This window comes from Anopheles stephensi, chromosome 2 (genome assembly GCF_013141755.1).
Source record: "Anopheles stephensi strain Indian chromosome 2, UCI_ANSTEP_V1.0, whole genome shotgun sequence".
Classification (NCBI taxonomy): domain Eukaryota; kingdom Metazoa; phylum Arthropoda; class Insecta; order Diptera; family Culicidae; genus Anopheles; species Anopheles stephensi.
In genome coordinates this window covers 91,447,145-91,465,675 of record NC_050202.1, presented here as the reverse complement: position 1 = coordinate 91,465,675, position 18,531 = coordinate 91,447,145, and the positions used below count along the sequence as shown (strand labels likewise).

The 18,531-nt window shown below is 47.8% G+C and overlaps 1 protein-coding gene across 7 annotated transcripts in view; it reads right to left on the bottom strand.

Moving 5' to 3' along the window:
- Window positions 1–18,531, bottom strand: part of LOC118507127 (sal-like protein 3) — a 186,539-nt gene that overhangs the window by 17,124 nt on the left and 150,884 nt on the right. Inside the window, exon 1 of one of the 7 annotated variants that reach the window (XM_036045137.1) lies at window positions 15,044–15,132. The exons of the other annotated variants lie outside the window; for them this stretch is intronic. Coding sequence (XP_035901030.1) covers window positions 15,044–15,117 — 74 coding nt within the window. The 5' untranslated portion in view covers window positions 15,118–15,132. Of the gene's footprint in view, window positions 1–15,043; window positions 15,133–18,531 lie in introns of those variants that run through there. 7 annotated transcript variants of the gene reach the window in all.

Genomic DNA, 18,531 nt, shown 5'->3' with positions numbered 1-18,531 from the left:
CTCGGTGTCCAGTGGTCCATCGCGTAGGCTATGGTTAAGGGGAAATTATTTCTGACAATTGCTGCGGGACAGATTAAAAGACGAACGGACGCGCGAAACGCTCACGCTTTTCCACGAGCGTCCCGGATACTTTTCGCTTCTCGGCCCTGCTGAGGTAGCTCAGCTGAAGAAGGGAGCCGCAGTTTAATGAGTCGTTTAATTTTGACCCAATGGGTATGTAAATTTCACACATTGACCTCCCGCGTTGACGGCTCGCCTGCTGAAAACGGATGACGGCATGTCAAAGGTCTCGGTGCGCACTTGAATGCGTGACAATACACGGAATGGCAGCAGCAGCAGTCGCCTCTGCGGAGGTGGCAAAAGTGCTGCAGTACTTTCGGGACAGACCACCATCGACGATGACCAAGACCTGTCAATACGCGAGCAGAACTCCCTGGCGCGAAAGTGTCACGTCGGTGAACTGAGTGGGATTAGGAGAGTCGAGAGCTCTGCCGTGGAGTGGTCTCCGGCGGCCACTTGACACGAATGTCGTTCGGTTCGGTCCGGTGCTTATGGAGTGGATTTCGGAGGTGCCCAAAATCTTCGCTCACCAGACCACCGATTTTCTTCCGATTAGAAATGAGTCAGCTCGGCCGGCCGGCGTAAATCGATTAGGTTGTCTAGTGTGTTGCGATTCGTTTGCGAGTGACAATTGCCGTGCTCACTTAGCGCTCCAGATCTAGATGATCGTGTGTGGCGCAACTGTCTTCGGCATCGGCTGTACTCTGCGCGCGATTGAAGATTTGTCGATGGATGTTGTCGTTGATCGGCGGCTGGTCGGTGTGACGATCAAGCATCGATCGATCGATCATACTTGACTTCTGTCGATCCGTGTTTGTCGATGGATTTTGTGTGGCGCACCTTCCGACGACCATTAATCTGCATCTCCGACTCCAGCGATACCTCGGGGGTTGGGCCGTGCCGGTTTCGCCAATACACGCAGCACGCCTTTTACGGTGATCATCGATCATCAGCGCTGCTGCAACTGCAACTGCCAGCTGCTGCTGCAGCCTGCTGGACGTGCTGGCCGTGATCCGGCTGGGCTGATAGCGCGTTGACGGCTCGACAAAATATTTGACAAATTCTCTGTCCCGCGAATATTCATCTCTCCCTCTTGATACGAGGATCGGTGCAGTTATCCCGGGTAGAATGTGAGTGGGAATAATGCAGAGTGCAGCAGAATCCCGGACAGATAACTAATGAATGTATCAGAACCATATTTGTTACTAACACGACAAGCCGAAGGTGGTGAGACAAGTTTAACAGGATTATTGTCCCGCAAAGACATTGTGTGATTGTACGAGCAACAGTAACAAAACTGCAGCATCGTTGGAGATGAATCGGCACAATGGGTTTGCTGCTTGCTCGATTGCATTAAATATGATGAGTTTTTTATTGGTAAATTACAGTGTCTCCAATTTGCCAATTTGATCAATTATAAGGTTTCAGATGGCTTTTGACACACCATTTTGCAGGGGCAGAGAGGCGCACAAGCGTTGCATTGTTGGAGCTGCATTGAGAGGAAAAAGAGAGGTTGCTGATGTATATAATTTCACGGCCGAGTATGAGCGAGGAAGAGCTCACAGAGTAGAATAAAGTTTTTCACAAGCACTCCGTGGCGGAGGAAGTGGAAAAACTTCCTTCGGAACAGCCGTTTATTTGCATAAAACCAACATCATTACGCTAATTACTGCTATCCAGTGTCGTAGTACGTTCGAGCTGCTTTAGATGAGCGATGCAAGATATTTAATAATAATAAAACAGATTCAAAATAATATAAAACCCTCTGCAAACGCTCACCAGAAGAGATACGCTAAGGTAGGGAGCGGAACAACGCCGAGACACCCAGCCAACATATTTACCGACTGGCTAGTGCGCGCGGGCAACACTATAATCAAACATCCAGTGCCCATGGAACCGTTGATTAAGTGACCCTACAGCATGGAAATGGTATCAACTTTTCAACGCCATCATCGGAAAAAATCTGTTGCAGCTCCCACAGGGCGCCACTAGGTCGTCAGCCACGACCGTTTCGAAACACCGCCAAGGAAGGATGGGAGGACGGAGACGGAGGGGAAGCTATTCACCCCTTAGGGGGCGAAAACATGAACGGTTGCTAAAGGGCCGGATGATCATCATCAGTGCGGTGAGTAAAAGACTGCAATGCGCGATGAGAAAGGGAACCCACCCGAATGCCCGAAACGCATTTCTTGTCTAACTAAGCAGCACCGAGTGAGGCGAGGGTTTTTTTCGGGAATTTGCTTGGGGTTCGGTCGGTGGTCGGGAAGAGTCAACCCCACTCGCCACCCCACGCGGTGACGGTACACGGTTTAATGACTTAATAAGTGGGGCCCAGCAAACCGGCACTGGCCGCGCACTGGCAAGGTGAGAGATAATGCGCGGGAGAACTGTGCGAAAAAATCGATTATCGATGCACCGTGGCCGAATTTTGTGAAGTCGCAGGAACATTGCAATCGAGCTGGGCAGGACTAAAGACGTGTAATATCGATTTAAAATAATTTGTTCTCGTTTACGGATACGCCGATGGTAGGGATTGGAAGCGAGTAAAGAATATTATCAACGGGACAAGCACGAAACGTTCTAAATGCGGTTCCCCTTTCGTGAAGATGCACGCTTGACCCTTTTTTGCAATCGATCGCCGGCGACCGAGATTATCGCTGTAATCAATGTAACTGGCACGCTGGAAAGAAGCCGAAGCACCGTTTCCAGAAGAGAAAGAAGGAACACGTCGGTTCCGAGCGGTGAAACGAAATGAATTATGATGGATTTGTGCTGCTTTTGGTGCAGTGTAATACAACAATTTATGCTGCATGTGGAACCACCATCACCGGCGGGCTTGCCGCCGTCGGGTTTGCCTCGTCCCAGGGCTTAGTTTATCACTCCGCATTTGAGCGTTATCTAGATGTTTACGAACCTGTTCATTAGCCACCTAGGAGGCAATTTATTTTATTTCTTTTATAGCAAAACAACTCCTTCGAATGTGTTCATCCGAATGAACACCCGTTGGGGTCAGCTGGCAGTTCTTCCTTAGGGACTTCTACCCACATTTCCAAGCAAACGCTCTATGGGTCAGTTTGACCTCACCGCCAACTCACCGCGACCGGACCGTTTAATCCAGCCTCGAATCCCGAATCGAGGGGGAAAAATAGTGGCCAGTGGCCTTTCTAGCCATCCCCCGATCGATGACAGCCAGCGGACACACGGGGCACGTGATTTGATTAAGATAATTGGCAACGCGTACGGTCCACGCGCATACGGAACGCCCGCCTTGTGCCTTCGCTGGCGGATTTGTGCGGAGAAATATATGCATTCAATTAGCCTTAGCGCCTTGCACAATTTGTTTCCCTTTATGCGACTCATCGTTCGACAGTGTGCAAACCTTGCGGCGATCGTCTCCGTCTGGACAACGGTCAGCTTCTCTGAAGAGCGTACAATCACCTGTTTGTTTATAGCGCCAGCCGGACAAAGGTTAAGTAAACTGACACCGAGGAACTGTTCGTCTGCATCGTCGGACGTCTTATCGGGTGGTGAGAATTTCGCACAGTAATAATCGAAACCGTTACGGGAGGGATCGCTGCACGTGGAAGCGGGATCTCGCAATGGTCAACGGCGAAGCAAACAACGGAACGCACCTCATCCTCTAATAGTGAAAACGATTGGGTGATAATCGAATCGTCATACTTTTGAATCCTGGTCGGGTCAGGACGCAAGCAGGTAGGGACTCGAGTCGCTGGGAGAGATCGCCAACAGGATCGGGTTTGGTGGGAATCGAAACCGCGGCGAGACTGAGCATCACAAACGTACGTAGCAATAATCATAAACGAGAATTTCTGTAATTTTGTGCAATAAAATAAAGATACGTTGTTCGGGGAGTTTATTTGCGAAGTATCTTGCCATGGCTGCAGGATGCAGTTGCAAGCAAGAGTTCGGTTCAAAGAAGTTCCGCGAACGAAGTTTGGCTCGATAATATCCTTCCACGCAGTTGAGACGTCTAGACCGGGTGAAACCAAGGAACCAACGACCGAGGGCAGGGCAGTTGGGTAAGCGATGAGTTCTTATTATCGGCATTTTATGCCCTTGCCACGATACGAATGTTTGAATGTTTTGGGCGAAATGGAATTTATCTCTCAATTCCTTGGGCGCGCACTTTGCCGACATTGTGGCAATTCATTTTGGAAGATTTTATGACCCATGGCGGGTCCGTCCGTTCGTCCGCTCGTCCGTCGCGAAACGCGATTTCCTTCCTGCGGCGGTCGAGTTCGGTGCCTAAGTAGAGAGAGGGTGCCTTGGAGCTTCGGTCGACTGGCCGACAGTTGAGAGGTCGTTTTCACCGGTGTTGCCGCCCTTTTGGAATGACGGAAAATCGATAAAATTTTATTGTCCCTCGAAGAAGCCGCAAGCGATCTCGTCCCGGTGTCATTCGTCGTTCTGATGATGGATGAAACTCATCGCGCGAGGTATCGGTATCGGCCGATCGGCGTATCGATCGTTATTTAAGCGACGTTTTAACAGGTCACTGATAATGATTCGCTCTAAACGCTTCGGTTGGTTCTTCGGTGTGGACATTCGGAAAACTGCGCTCACGGATACGCACTTCCTGGGCTATGCAAGGCCCTAAATCTATCACCTAGCATTCTGACTGTTCCGATGCACTGCGCTGTTGGTGTGTGAAGTTGGGGATGCCATTAATTTTCATCGCCTGATCGCTTTTGGACCGTCCATAAAGTATGATTTATTACAAGGTTCTCCTCGGTGGCGTTTATTGATTTCTGGTGTTATTTCTCGCCGAGCCCAGGTTAACGCAAACTCGAGGTCATATTATAGACGCACCGAATGTGCGTGTATGTGTGCGATAAAAAGTAGCTCCAACCCCCAACGGAAGGCAGCACAAGAGGTGCACTGGAGGGCGAAAGGACACGAAACGAGCAATCGTCAAAAGATACGGATCGACAGAGACCTTTTAATGGGGGTTTCGATACCGGGTGCATGGATGCATCGCGCGACACGACTGCAGATCCCCGTCTAATTGGGTTTTGGGAGGGTGGAGTGTTGTGGTGCATTTTTCGGCTTTTTTGCGCGGAAACTCGTTTTACCGCCGCTAGTCCCCTCGACCACTCGACCCCTTCTGGTCACATCGGTCGGTCGGAAGCTCGTAAAGTGTAGCATTTTAGGTTCTGTTCGATTTCATTCACCATAAAACGCCCAAATGCGAGTCCGAGCGACGACCCCCGACGATCGTCATCGAGCATCGAACGGCCTGGATGTTCTCGCGTCCGTCGTCGTCGTCATCATCGCCGCGGAACCGGTACAGTCACTTAAGCGATCCCGAAAATCAACGCTGCAAAGATTACGCGTCGCTCATGTGCGGGGATCGCTTGTTAAAGATCTTGTCAAACTGGCCGCTGATCTGTTGCATTCCGCGCGTATGTGATTTTAGGGGCTTGTTGAGTTTGTTGCTCCTTGTTTTTTTGGTTTTTTTTGTTGCTGGCATTTTTGTTCTACAATGGGGAAAGTTGCTGGAATGTGCTCTCGTATGGCTTTATCAATAAAATGTGAAATGCATTCGGAGGCAGAAAATGGAGGCTTGGGTTTGGCGAAGCGTATGATGTTAATGACACAGCGGATTACTGACTCTTATCTTGAGACATTATTTTAAAATATATTATTCCTGTTTTATGAAGTTTTGAGCAGAAAGTATTGCTAGTATTTTGGGGTGGAATAAGTATTGCAATGTCATAATTCAGAAACAGTTTCAACGGAGATCTCTTGACGGATCATGTCGAGGTCCCACATTGACCACATCTCATTTGGCGTCATACTTCTTGTAGAAGATGGCCACTTTCGTCAGGTGCGCTTCTACTTCATATGTCTTCATCATAATCTTCATCATAAAGGATACGATTCAACTGTAGAGGCTCTAGCCAATGGTTGATGGTCCAATGGTTTTGTGTCATAGGCTTATCAGTACTGTCTACTTATATCCATATTCAGCTTGGGGACGTGAGCTGGCGATTTGGAGGTATGGAATACTAGATGGATATATTGGGAAACGATTTTGAAATTTAAGACAACAGTCAAAGCTTGAGACTGTAAATATCGAAGATGGTCGCTAAGTACGCTTCAGGATCAGATCCGAGCCTGGCTTAAGACCTCGGCTTTCCAGTCTAAGGACCAATGCTAGGCGCAGAGATCTGTTTAACAAATTGCACTATGAGATAAATATATGATGAGAATTTCTTGGAGACTTCATATAAGCTAGCAGAAGGGAAACAGTTACACTGTACTAACAATGAAAGCTTATTGAATACTCCTACCTTAAATCTATATATTAACAAGCAAAAGTATTAATATTTCCAAAGAAGGTATTCTGTTGACAGGATGTACAGCCAACGATCATCGCGAACGATCAGTATGTCGTGATATCTTCACGTGCTACTCCATCCCATGTCCTTTGCTTCTTTCGCGCGGCTTGCCAACAACTTCACTGAGGCGGAGCCAGGACAACTTATCGCCGAATGTCGGTGCGTTCACGTGGTTTCGCATGAGTAATGACCTCCCGGTGAACCTGGTAAGCCCCCCCCTCGGGTTCGGTACGACCTGTCCGATTGGCTGCGTGCGTGCCTTGTGTTGGCCTTTTTTCCTGCACAATTTACCGCTTCTGACACGTCGAAATGCGCTGGCGACGAATTTGCGCGTTGCATATGACAAGGGTGATGGAATAAAAAAAAAACAAACCCCAAAACCGCACGATCCACACACACCCGGGGAAGAGGACGCAAGGTTTCGTTTTATTTCGCGAGTGCAGCAACGTCTGCATTTCTTTGGTTTTTTGTTGTCTACCTCTGCGCCTGGACGCGACTGCGACTGTACGCAACTGTCGCCTGTTCGTCGCGATCGATGTGGCAGTGGCGATTTTCTTACACACAGGCGTGTTCGAGCGCTCCGGCCAAATTATGTGTGAACAACAATGGCAGTCCGGTCGTGATTGGTCCAGGATGTGGTGAAGCTCCTTTTTGTTCGCGTTTCATCTTGGCGCGGTGGATGCGTGGCTCGCGGTAATATTGTTCCTTTTTGAAGGGTTTTGGCGGCTTTTGGAACGGAAAGGGCTGTTTTTTCATTCGTTTTCTGCTGCCGTTTTTCCCCGGTTGCGAGTTTTGCTGTAAACGGTCGCGAAAAAATGGGGGAAAGTTGTGCGATTCCCGTGCTCGTCCTGAACCGTTTGGGTGGTAAATGGCGAAAAGCTGCGCCTGAGCAATACACATTTAACTTTTTTAATGTCGTTCAAGGCTTGTGTTGGCACAGGGTATGGGTGGAAGGGGATGAGGCACGAGGGTATAAGATTTTCCCTTTAAGTAGGGCAACTCGATAGGACATTTTCGAGGTAAGGATGGCGGACACTGTGACAGGCCGCAAAAAGGGACCATGACCAGGGTGTGAGAGCCTTCGTACAGATTTTTTAGTGTATAATTGTATCGGACATAAGGGGCCACATTAATTAACGAGAGGTGCTTTTGATAGCGTGTGGTGCGTTGTGTGAAAAGCACACGGTAATAATTTTAGCCAAATTGCAAGTTTCGTTCGCATTTCGTAAGCGTTTTGGCTGCATCAGAGCGAAATCCTTTCTCTTCATTATGCTTTCGTGAGCGTGTGTTGGAGGGAAGCTAATAAAAATGATTTGTAATTAAAATCAACCCGAGCATCTTGACATCTGTTTTCTGTTTAAACGATATATTAACAGCCACGCAGCAACTCGGCAAGCGATGGGAGAAATAATTTGCTATAAATTAAGCGTTTTCCCTTTCGTCGTCGGAGCAGCTCGGAGCATAATTTCTGAACGTCTTGGGAGAGCTTAAAATTCACCTCCCCACCCCCCACTGCCTCCAAAAAAAAGCATCGAAATCCCCGAGATTCGTCGGCTCGTAAAGTGAGGTTAAAAATGTAAGCTTTTATAGAAGCAGTAATGTAGCGGATTTTATGAATTTTTAACAGATCGAATATCGAGAGCATGTGCAGTGTGCAGATCGAATGCAAATGATGTCAATACTGCTCGACGCGAATCCTCCACGGGATGGAGAAGGACCTGAGACCGCGAGCGAGTTCACTGGGGCACTTGTGCGAATGTTGTGTTTTACCACGCTACACATTCCACAGCTTCGAAGCTGATCAAAGTTTTTAATGAAGTGTTATTTTACGAGACAACTAACCAGCTGTGAAACGAGCCCGAGAGGTTTCGCTTCGGAGATGGCTTTCTTAATTCCATCGGCGGCGTTCGCGATAAAGAACGGTACGGAATTGGACCTGCCAGCTGCGGATTGCGATTGGTTTGCGCTTTTATGGTATTAATAATTATCCTGGGTCATACTGCCAGGATCCCACACCGAGCGGGTCGTCGGTGCGATCTTCGGACCGTATGCAAAGATGACCTTCTGAAAGCAAAACAAAAAACGGTGAAAAACGGTTCGGCGCACTTAAGCGAAATCCCATATTTGAGCTGTTCTGCTGGTTCACAGCCGATCAGCGAGGTGCATTAAAGACAAAACACCGCGCGCGCAGAGATCTGCGGTTGATTGAAAATGGCCATAAATGGATTAGCGTTTAATAATGCCCTAAAATTGTGCAATGCAATATTCGGGGCACATTTTCGTTCCCGTTCGCTCATTGGGGTCGGATGTGGTGCGAAAACTGTTTCGGCCAGCAGCAACAACACCAGCAGCAGTAGAAGCAAGCGAATTATGATGACGATCGACTGATTCGGGGAGAAACCGGTTCCTCGAAATTGTGCGACAAAATTCGTTGCTTTGCCGAAATGTGAGGAGAGAGAGAGAGAAGTGAAGGAAAAAAATGGAGATCGAATTTTATTGTTTATAAAGATATTAACATTTAAATATTGAATCTGTACATATTAGCAAAAGTGGAGTAAGTCTGGAGCACAAATGCATGGGACGGAAAAGTCGCAACAAACCTGCTTGCTATAATCGATTTTTTTATAGCTAGCTGCATCAAGTGCATTTTTTGTCAATGCTCCTCGGGTTTTTTTTTGCATCAACCTACTACACAGTGAAACCTTCCTTTGGTTATCGTTAAAGTGGCCATTTAGCTGAAGTTTGTGCTGAATAGAGGATGGCGCATTTTTTGTGCCGATACGGATGCCTTCTTCAGTTTATGACTCTTATGAGTAGTTTTGGCAAAAATTTATTGATCTTTTTCAGTTTGTTAAGTAGCTGAGGAGGTCACCAGCAAGGACCTGTTTCAATTTATTGCTTCTCAAGCATTGAGGTTCAGCATCCTTAACGATTTTTTTTCAAAGTGGGACATAAACTTTGGACGAAATTTGTAGCATGCGTGGCAACAAAAAAGGTCCACTTATGATTGGATGTTCCTGCAGGCTTAGCTGCGTAATCTGGTCCCTCAAGAAGCGATCGAGCAAAGCCCGATCGCCGTAAAAAGCGATGGATGCTGAACATCATCATCGCTTCTGTTGCCTTTATCGAGCCCGAGATATTAAGTGGTGGCTCTGCGCGGTGCGGTTGTGAACACGGATTTTTAATTTACTGTTCATTGCTGCGTGTAAACCACCCGCTCGCACGAATATGGACGGATGGATGAAATGGCCGAAGGTTGAGAGTTAAAAGGTAAAAATCGAAGTCGACTTGCAGCGAACGAAAACACACACACACATACACACACACACAATGCCGAAAAGCCAAAAAAACGATCAATCCCTTGAGTAACGCCGACCAATCCGAGGCACAGGTTTTTGCATGCAACACCCGGATGCGGGTCGAGCGAGCGCCTGTTGCTCGGCTGTCAATTGTGTGGGGAAAGTTGGGCTAAGAATCCACCTCGCCCAGCGTGAGAGAAGAAGAAGAGACGCACATACACACACACCCGTTTAAGGATCCGCTTGGCACGGTTTGTAAGGGAGCCTCTCGTGCGATAGGACACGATGGAGGACACCCTGCTGGAAAGGGCCGTTGCTCCACCTTTATGCAGGTAGTGTCAAGGATTTGTTGGATGTTTTGTGATGCTGATGCATGCAGCAGCTCAGGAGGTTATCGGTTTGACTTGCTTGTTTTTTGACGTTGGGGATTTCGGGTGTGTGTATGTCGGCGGACATTGTACATGCAGGTCGTGTCGTATTTTTTTTTTTTTGCCTGGCTGTGAACTTCATGGGAGTCGCCCATTCGCCGAAAGTGCAGCAAAGAGAAAGTTGCATGCTGGTGGATGCAAAGGTATGTCGTGTTGAAGGTTGGAGGATGTGAAGAGCATATTTTAAAGATGGCTTTTAACAGAGGGGTATTTCGTAAGGCGAGGACTCTTTAAAGACTTTTGGGCAAAGTAGACATCTTTTGGAGATAGTCTAGAAATTCTGTTGAATTAGTTTAACTTCGAGTAACTCCTAGCATTCTGGAGCTGTAGTTTGGAGACCTGGAGTCCCAATCAACCTTGAAGACATTTGTCTACAAAGGAATAATAGGTACTTTCATAACATTTTTTGGCGAAGTAGACATTTGTTGGAAGAATCCCCACAGATTATATGAGAATTCGTTAGGTTTATCTAGGTCCTGACTTTGCTGAGCTATGATCTCTGAATAATAGGAGTCTCCACCAACTTCGAATACATCTGTCCTACCAGGGAACTATTGAAACGCATGATCTCTAGTATAAGTTTTGGGATAGACAGCCATTTTTGGTAGAACTGTACGAATTCTATGAAACTCGTCTTATGTCAATTGAGTTCGATTTTTGCCAGTCCATAACCAGTCACAAATACGGATCTCTACCTTATTTAACTTCCACAAGGCTTCATAAGGAATTAGAAAGTATTAGTAGGATCCCTACCAAATCTATTAATGGCGTCTATTTGTGTTTCGATTGTGTTTATTAAATACCGACCAGGACCCCACAAGAAATAGAAGTCTCTGCCAATTTCTTAAGCCTCTGCATACACAGGGGAGATTAATTAACAACGCGTCCCGAAAAAAATGCCGGTCACGACCGGTCACGACAGCTTTATCCCTTGAGAAGCTCGCAACCAATACCTTTATGCACACACATTCTCGTCCATCGAGAGCAAAGCTGTGGAGGCAGGCCCAGAATCGCACCGCCGGCTGAAGTTGGAGTTTTGGGTTCACTTGCTCGTATGCTGATAAGAAATGCAAAATAAATCATTCGGCCCCCGATTCCACGAGCGGGAATGTTTACCGGCAAACGCGCCATATGCATTACGGTGGACGTGCAGTGTCCTCGGAATGTCCTTCCAGCGCGAAAAGAAAACGTGCTGCTCGGTTGGGATTTTCGGCTTATCAGCCCGTTGATATCGGAGCTTAATGAGGAAGGAATGTATGGTGGTGCTTTTGTTTGTTCGGTTCGCTGCTCCAATGCACCGGTTGAGCTGAACGGAGGCAGAGGTCATCACCAGCCACAGGAGATGCAGCCACAAGTGCACTGGTCCAAGTGGTTTTTGGGTTGGTTGGAACAATTTCTCCATCGCTCGCATCGGTCGATGCTGCTCGGGAAACCTGTTTAGGGGCGGGTGGAATGCCGTGTTGTTTGGTCATATGAAATATTAGCGAAAAGAAGCATTCGCCACACTGAACGAACCTGGGCGAATGGAGGAATAATGTTTCAGGGTGTGATAAATTAGTATTGATACGGCTAACATTCCCGCGTGGCGTATTTTGATTTAGGTGGAGCAGGTTGTAGCTGATAAAGCAAGGCAAGCTAATACAGGCAACAACAACCAAAAAAGGGAGAAACAATTTATAAATACAAATGTAACCTCATTTTGTTGAAGTTGGCCCGGTCCACTGGTGGAGTGTGAGATGGAAATTACCAAAAATTACAGCTCTCACTCACTGCTGGGTGTTAAAGTACATAAACCCGAACGATCTTTTGATGGGCGCCATTGCGTTGCCAACCCGGTTGATATATCAACCCCGGCATGATCACGTCCGCTGCCTGCCATGATGATGATGATGATCACGTTTGTAATTAGTCGAGGCAAGGTACTTAGAGTACGCTTGAACTTCATCCGATTTTGATTTGGAGGGCTGGGCACGGATTTTGGTCGGCTGACCACTTACACTTGCACAGCTACGGGCAGACGGCCAGACACGGCCGGGAGAGCAAAATAAATACATCCGAGCATCAGGGCTGAAGTGTCGATTGCAGTTTCGCATGTTTCCGAGCACCTTCACGCGCGGCCCATGTTTGTATGTGTGTGTGTGTGTGCGTATGTGATGTAATTTTTATCACATTTCAAGTGCCAAATCCGCCAGGGTGATCATTAAGTGCTCAGTCAGTCAGTGGCGGGAAGACGCGAAAATATCATTTGCGTTTCGCAGTGAGTCGGCCGTTGCTTCGCAACCATTTCTTCTGGTCGGAAGTGCATCTTAGGGACGGAGGGCGGTGGTAGGTGGGATGGCAGGAGGATGACTTTTCGTGCAGGGATCGCGCATACACAGCAGTTTCGGCGTTGCAGCAGTAAATTGCTTTATTTAGACATCGAAGCGTCGGAACGCAAGCCGTTTATTATCACTTCTTGCTTCGTTGCAGATGGGAAAATGTTAATTCGAATTTCTGATCGATGTATAATGACTGAAAATTACACCGACTCCCCCCCCGTCGGTGTTTCTAAACCCTCGCCCGCCCGCCACCAGCGATTTAAGGAAGTCGATTTGGTTTCTCCCGCCACGATGCATACGGATACTGATCGAGAATTCGAGCAAGGAAAGCAGGGAGCAAGTAAGAAACACCGCAACATCATCAGGCACCACGTCACACAGGCACACACACACACACGGCTCTGGCCGGTTAAATGCGAAGGGACAAACAAGGCAAGATTGTCTGTGTGTCGCTCGGCCACCGATCGGCAACACAATTCGCGCTTCATCACGGCTGAATGCCGTGCGAAAACAAAACAAGGCGAACAAAAAAAGAGAAATTGAAAATAAATATCAAGTTTTATTAAGTTATTATATTTAAATAAAAGCGATCATGGTGAAAACAAGCATCAATGGGGAGAGATAAACGCGCCCAGCAACCATCAGCAAGATCATCATCGTGGAGTTTGTAACGGCGTGCTCGAGCTTGTAGTTTGTGGATTTTTTCCCCCATGAGTATTATTCTGTCCTCACTGCTACAGGGTGCGTTACAAAGATTTTCCCTGGTGGTGGTGGTGATTTTTTTTTTGTGCGAGGAAGCTTTTTTGTCGTAATTTTAGACTGAGCTGTCGCGGGGAACAACTCCAGCAGGAAGAAGAAGCTTGTTTCATAGCTCGTCTGGCGTTTCATAAATAATAATTTTATTAACAGCGGTCCTTGAGCGGAGAGCCTGGGTCGCTCGTCGGGCTCGGGGTGTACGTTACGCGGTCGCCGATTTCGGCGACGTCTCGTGATAATGCAGATAATTTGATATAAAAATTATGTTTAAACTTCATCCCTCGTTCGCTCTGCCCGACCCCTCCCGTTCTCGGCTTTCCTGCGCAGGAATTTCCTTCACTGCCCGCTGGCCCGCTGGATGCGATGCAGTTTTCGCTGCGGCCTGCTTTTCGCTCGTTTAAATGTTAAAATATTGAGCGATAACATATTTCGGGCCTGGAAGGGACCCTTGTTAAGGTTTTCTTCCCCTTTTTTGTTGGCCGGTCCAAGTCCGAGGTGCAGAACATTGTGAACGCTCGGGATGAAGGTGGAGAAAAATTGCCCATCCGAAATAATCAAGCCATGTCTTATGGGAATTTTAACATGTACTTAACCGCTCCTGCCATCCGAGCCCAGCTCCCGCCGTCCCGCGCTCCCAACGACTTTGGCTCTAAAATAAGTTTTAATTTCCAATACAACATTTTGCGTGCTCCTGTGGAACCTTGTAATCATTGTCGAACATCGACCGATCGCGGCGGACCGATTTCCGATTTTCTGGAGCTGTTTCAGAGTTGTCGCCGTGTCGCCATTTGTGTGACCTTTTTTCTGACCCTCCTGTCTCCTCGCCTCGTATCCCACATCCTGTTAAGGTGGCGTCGTTTGGCGAGCAAACAATGTTCCGAGGTCTGTTTCGAGAGTCGTTAAGCATCGGCGATGCATAAAAAAGCGACCGAAACTCCGATCCAAGCGGCAACGTCAGCTACATCAGTAATCGTGTGCGAGTATCTGCCGAAAATCTCAGAACACCCGGTACCTCTGCGGACCTGCGGACAGCCTTCTCAAATTCCCCGGTCTCTGGCTAGTGGAAGAAAGACATTAAAATGGGGAAGATCGACCAAATCGATTTACATACTCGCAAAGACGGAGCTGACCGATTAAAGTCGAACGGGTGTGTAATGTTGTTCCGACGCGGTAAGTCCCTGGGAACTCAATGTCCCTTCGGTTAGATCAATGTCGGCGATAGCGGATGTTGGCAAGCGAAGAAAGTCTCATGGTGAGCAATTCTAATTGGAAAGCGAGTTAAGCAATTGCTTCCGACGATCACAACTTCGTACTGGGAATAGTTGGTGCTCAGAATCACTTTGGTTAGGATTTCGAATAGGAATGCTCGGGCTTTTGTTTTTTCGGTGACCGTTTATGATAATTTTTAAAGATTCTGGACTCACGCACAATTCTGGCACAGATAATAAAGACCTCATAAAGCTAAATTTTGTTGTACAAAGCTGACGTTGAAAAATGAAATAATTGCTTGATTTGTGTGAAATTAATGTGGTTGCGATAAATCACCTCTCTGTCTCTTTCTCTCTCTCTTTCTGTGGCCCTTGTGCAATGCTTTCGAAAGTGCGTATGATGCTGGATCGGAGTTGCGTTGATTTTGGAGGTTAGACAAGGCTTTTGCGCGGCACGTTCGGTTTGATCTTTTACCACCGATCGGATGGGCCGTCCCCAGATCTGCGATCCGAAGATCTTCATCAGCAACAAGCACAAGAGAGAGAGAGAGAAGAGGGAGGTGAGTGGGGAGGTTGGGAGTAGAGAGATTGGAGACTGGCAATCAATCTTACTCTTTGTCGCATTCTTGAAATATTTCAATCGGCCGTACTCGAGTCCCGGGTGTCGTGTCCTGGAAATGGTGCATCCGAGAAAGGGTGCACACACACACACACACACACACACACACACACACACACACACACACACACACACACACACACACACACACACACACACACACACACACACACACACACACACACACACACACACACAAACATACAAACGCTATGGCGTACATAAATTTCAATTTTTTCCCGATGATCGTCAATCATCTCCTGGGCGTCCGGATACTTCCACGAAATTCCGCACTGCGGTCACGAGATTTCGCCGGTCGGCCGGGCCGCTGGGAGTCGCCCGAATGGTGTGCAAACAAAATCTGAGGAAGACATCATGTTTGAAAAATGAATTTATGGCGAACCTGATAACACTTCGCACATCGTATATTCACACTTTGGAGGGCTCGCGGGTCGATCAAACCTCCGAGAGCCGGCGAGCGTACCGAGGGGCATCGCACTGACCACAGGCCGCAGGTTTAGAACTGCAGTCAGGTGCCTTGGACAATGGCTTAATCGTGATGTACGGCAAGTGGAGCCCTTGCCAGAGGATTCTTCCAATGGAGATCGATTTTCTGCTTTGTTTTATGTGTGTGTGTGTGTGTGTGTGTGTGTTTGTGTGTGTGTGTGTGTGTGTTTGGGTGGGTTTTTGCGCAAAATGCGATCGGTAAGAAGAAAATTGTTGGGTAATAAATCATTGCATTTCCGCCTTCGTTTCGGGCATTTCGCTGGTTTCGCGGTGTTTGGGGCGTGTAAGGCGTGCGTTTGATCGAGTAAACACAAGGTGGAGCACAGGAGGAGTTGAAGCGCACGAAGTCCACAGAGTGCAGTTTGGCTTTGAGCAGTAGACTTGTACGCTCTTTGTGGTGATAATTAAGACAATCGTTTGCTGTTTTACATTTTCCAGCACACGAATGATCCATAACGTGCTGCTTAATTAAACGCTCCAAAATAAAGGCTTACCAGTGTCCTCAAAGATAAAGAGGCCGTCGTTCGCTTCCTCTTACAATCGCACGGAACCACACCGCCCGGGTGCTTGATAATTAAAGAAACACTCATGCCGCACAGGCGAATGCCTCCGTTTCCTCGATCTCGAGCGCCACCTCGCCGAGATTGACTCGAGTCGTTCATTTATTTCACACCATCGCAAGTCAATCGATCGAGCATGTCGCGTTAGTTAGACGATCGGTCGGACCCTGGCGACGTTAAGAGGCGATCGACCGTAATGAGTTCCTGGTTTCGGGGTGATCGGGTGGTGGCCGGTGGCGGTTCGAATTAGGCTAGCTACGATTACGAGTGGTGGTGGCAACAACAACAACAACAACAGCAACAGTAACCACTTCCCTGCTGACTCGACGACGCCCCGGAGACAATTTACAATCTTTAGGTTTCGATCGGAATAAAGAATCAATTGGCGGTTTATTATGAGGTGGTGGTTTATCTCTCGCTTTTTTTTCTTCACTGTGCTGTGCGGCACACAGTAGCCGGTTCCACCTGACAGGATAGAGAGCCCCAGAGATCGAGCGACCGGAGAATTAATGGTCGACCAAGCGTTTGGCGAGGTCGGCTTGGGAAACGCAGAAACGGAAGGCTCGGTCGATTCGTCTTATCGCACCGATCGAATCGCACAATCGCAAAAGGACAAAGCGATCCACTTTGCACGTTTGTGATCTTTTCGCCTGTTCGCGAAGCTTGATCGGTAAGTCGTCGATCGCCGCGAAAAGTACAGGTGATTTAAATGAGCGACAACGAAACGAACGCTGGCAAAAAGAGCCGAAATCGCTTTAAAATCTTCTTACCGTGAGTCGGACGCTCGATCACGGTCTACCCCAACGAAACGATCGATTGGGTGAAAAGGAGTGGAAAGAAGCAGGGAGGGAGGGAAGTTGGCAGCAAGGGCGGCAAAAGGGCCGATTTCTCAGCAGGAAGAAATAAATTATCAGCATCATAAAAGATCAATCATGTTAATTTTGTAGAAAACGGAAGATTGCGCTCCCACCGTAGCTGTGCCGGGCACTGTCGCCCAGTTTGATGATCCTGCGGGTATTTTGGAACCTCACACACACACACACAAAGAGACGTCACGTACAGCAAAGTGATCGTCGGCGTAAGATGGACGAGCATTAAAGTGACAGCCACGAGTGTTCAATCCATTTTTCGATTCGCGAAGCAGCGCGTTTCTTTGGATTTCATCGTTACCTTTATAGATTTCCTGAGCCCAGGCTCAACAAAAAACAGAGTCTTGGCTTGGCTTTACAGTTGATAGGATTTACGCCGAGTGTTTTCTTCCCTGCTTCTTGCTTTCCAGCTTCGCCCTGTCGACTGGTTTTTCGGGCGCTTTATTTGAAAAGTACTGCGCTGACACTTGTTTCACGTTCCGCTAATCTTCGGCCGGATCCGTTGCAATCACACGCAGAAGCACATTTGTTCGGGAAAGGAAATAAACTTCCCAAACTTACCTTCTTCATTATCCGTCCGCCGCATTCACCGTGAAACATTGGACTGGCGAACGCGTCGGGAGGGCGTCATTTGGGGTGAGTGGAAAAATAAATATTTGCCCTGTGCAACTGCTGTTGTGTGTCCCTCGGCTCGGCAGGAGTTCCTCGGCACAGGACACAGCCACTTTCGGGGGAAAGGCGCCTTCAAGACACGTCCACGAAACTCCAGCTCCAGCTACTGATGGGAGGCGATTTTTCTGCGCAAAATTTCGAGAGCTGGTGGCTTTAAGCTGCACGCACCGCGAGCATTACTGAGCTGGTGAGAAAACGGGGCCTCAATGTGTAATCCTCATCATCAGCCGGATATATTGTGTTATTTCTTTTCGGGAGGGTTTCTCTTGCGTTTCGCTTGCTTTATGAGACGGTGCAGCTGTTAAGGGTGATTTCTTTTGTCAGGTTGAGTGAGCTAATTCGCTGGCGATTATCGTCAGCGATGCAAGATTCTGCTCACTCAAGTCACTGGCCGTCGTTAGCCGATCATCCACACAAAGGAATCACTTTTTTGTTTGGTCCAAAACGGGAGCTTCTGGGCTAACGTTCTTCTTCGCACCCGTTGAATTCTGGTTGCTTTAGCTCCCCGGTCTGTTATTATATGCACCGGATCGTGTCATTATGATCGTCGCTTTGGAGATCTTTTTTTTGCTGCTCACTGCATGTCTCCAGTAGAATCTACATCTTTATTAACTCATCAATAACGGCGCTGGCTGTCGGCTGACAGCCCCGACCGGAGATTTACTCGTGACGAGTGTTCACTCCTCAAACCGGAGCACCTCCCAACGTCCAAATCAAATTGAACGTCACGTAGACAGGGAGGATCATTGGATGGTGCGCCAGGGCGAAGAGATTTTTCGATAATTAGCTCGATGATCGATTGTTCGCGTTTGTCACGGAGAAAACCGCTGGCTCATCGGGGAAATGAGTTTTGATTGAAATTAGTACATGATT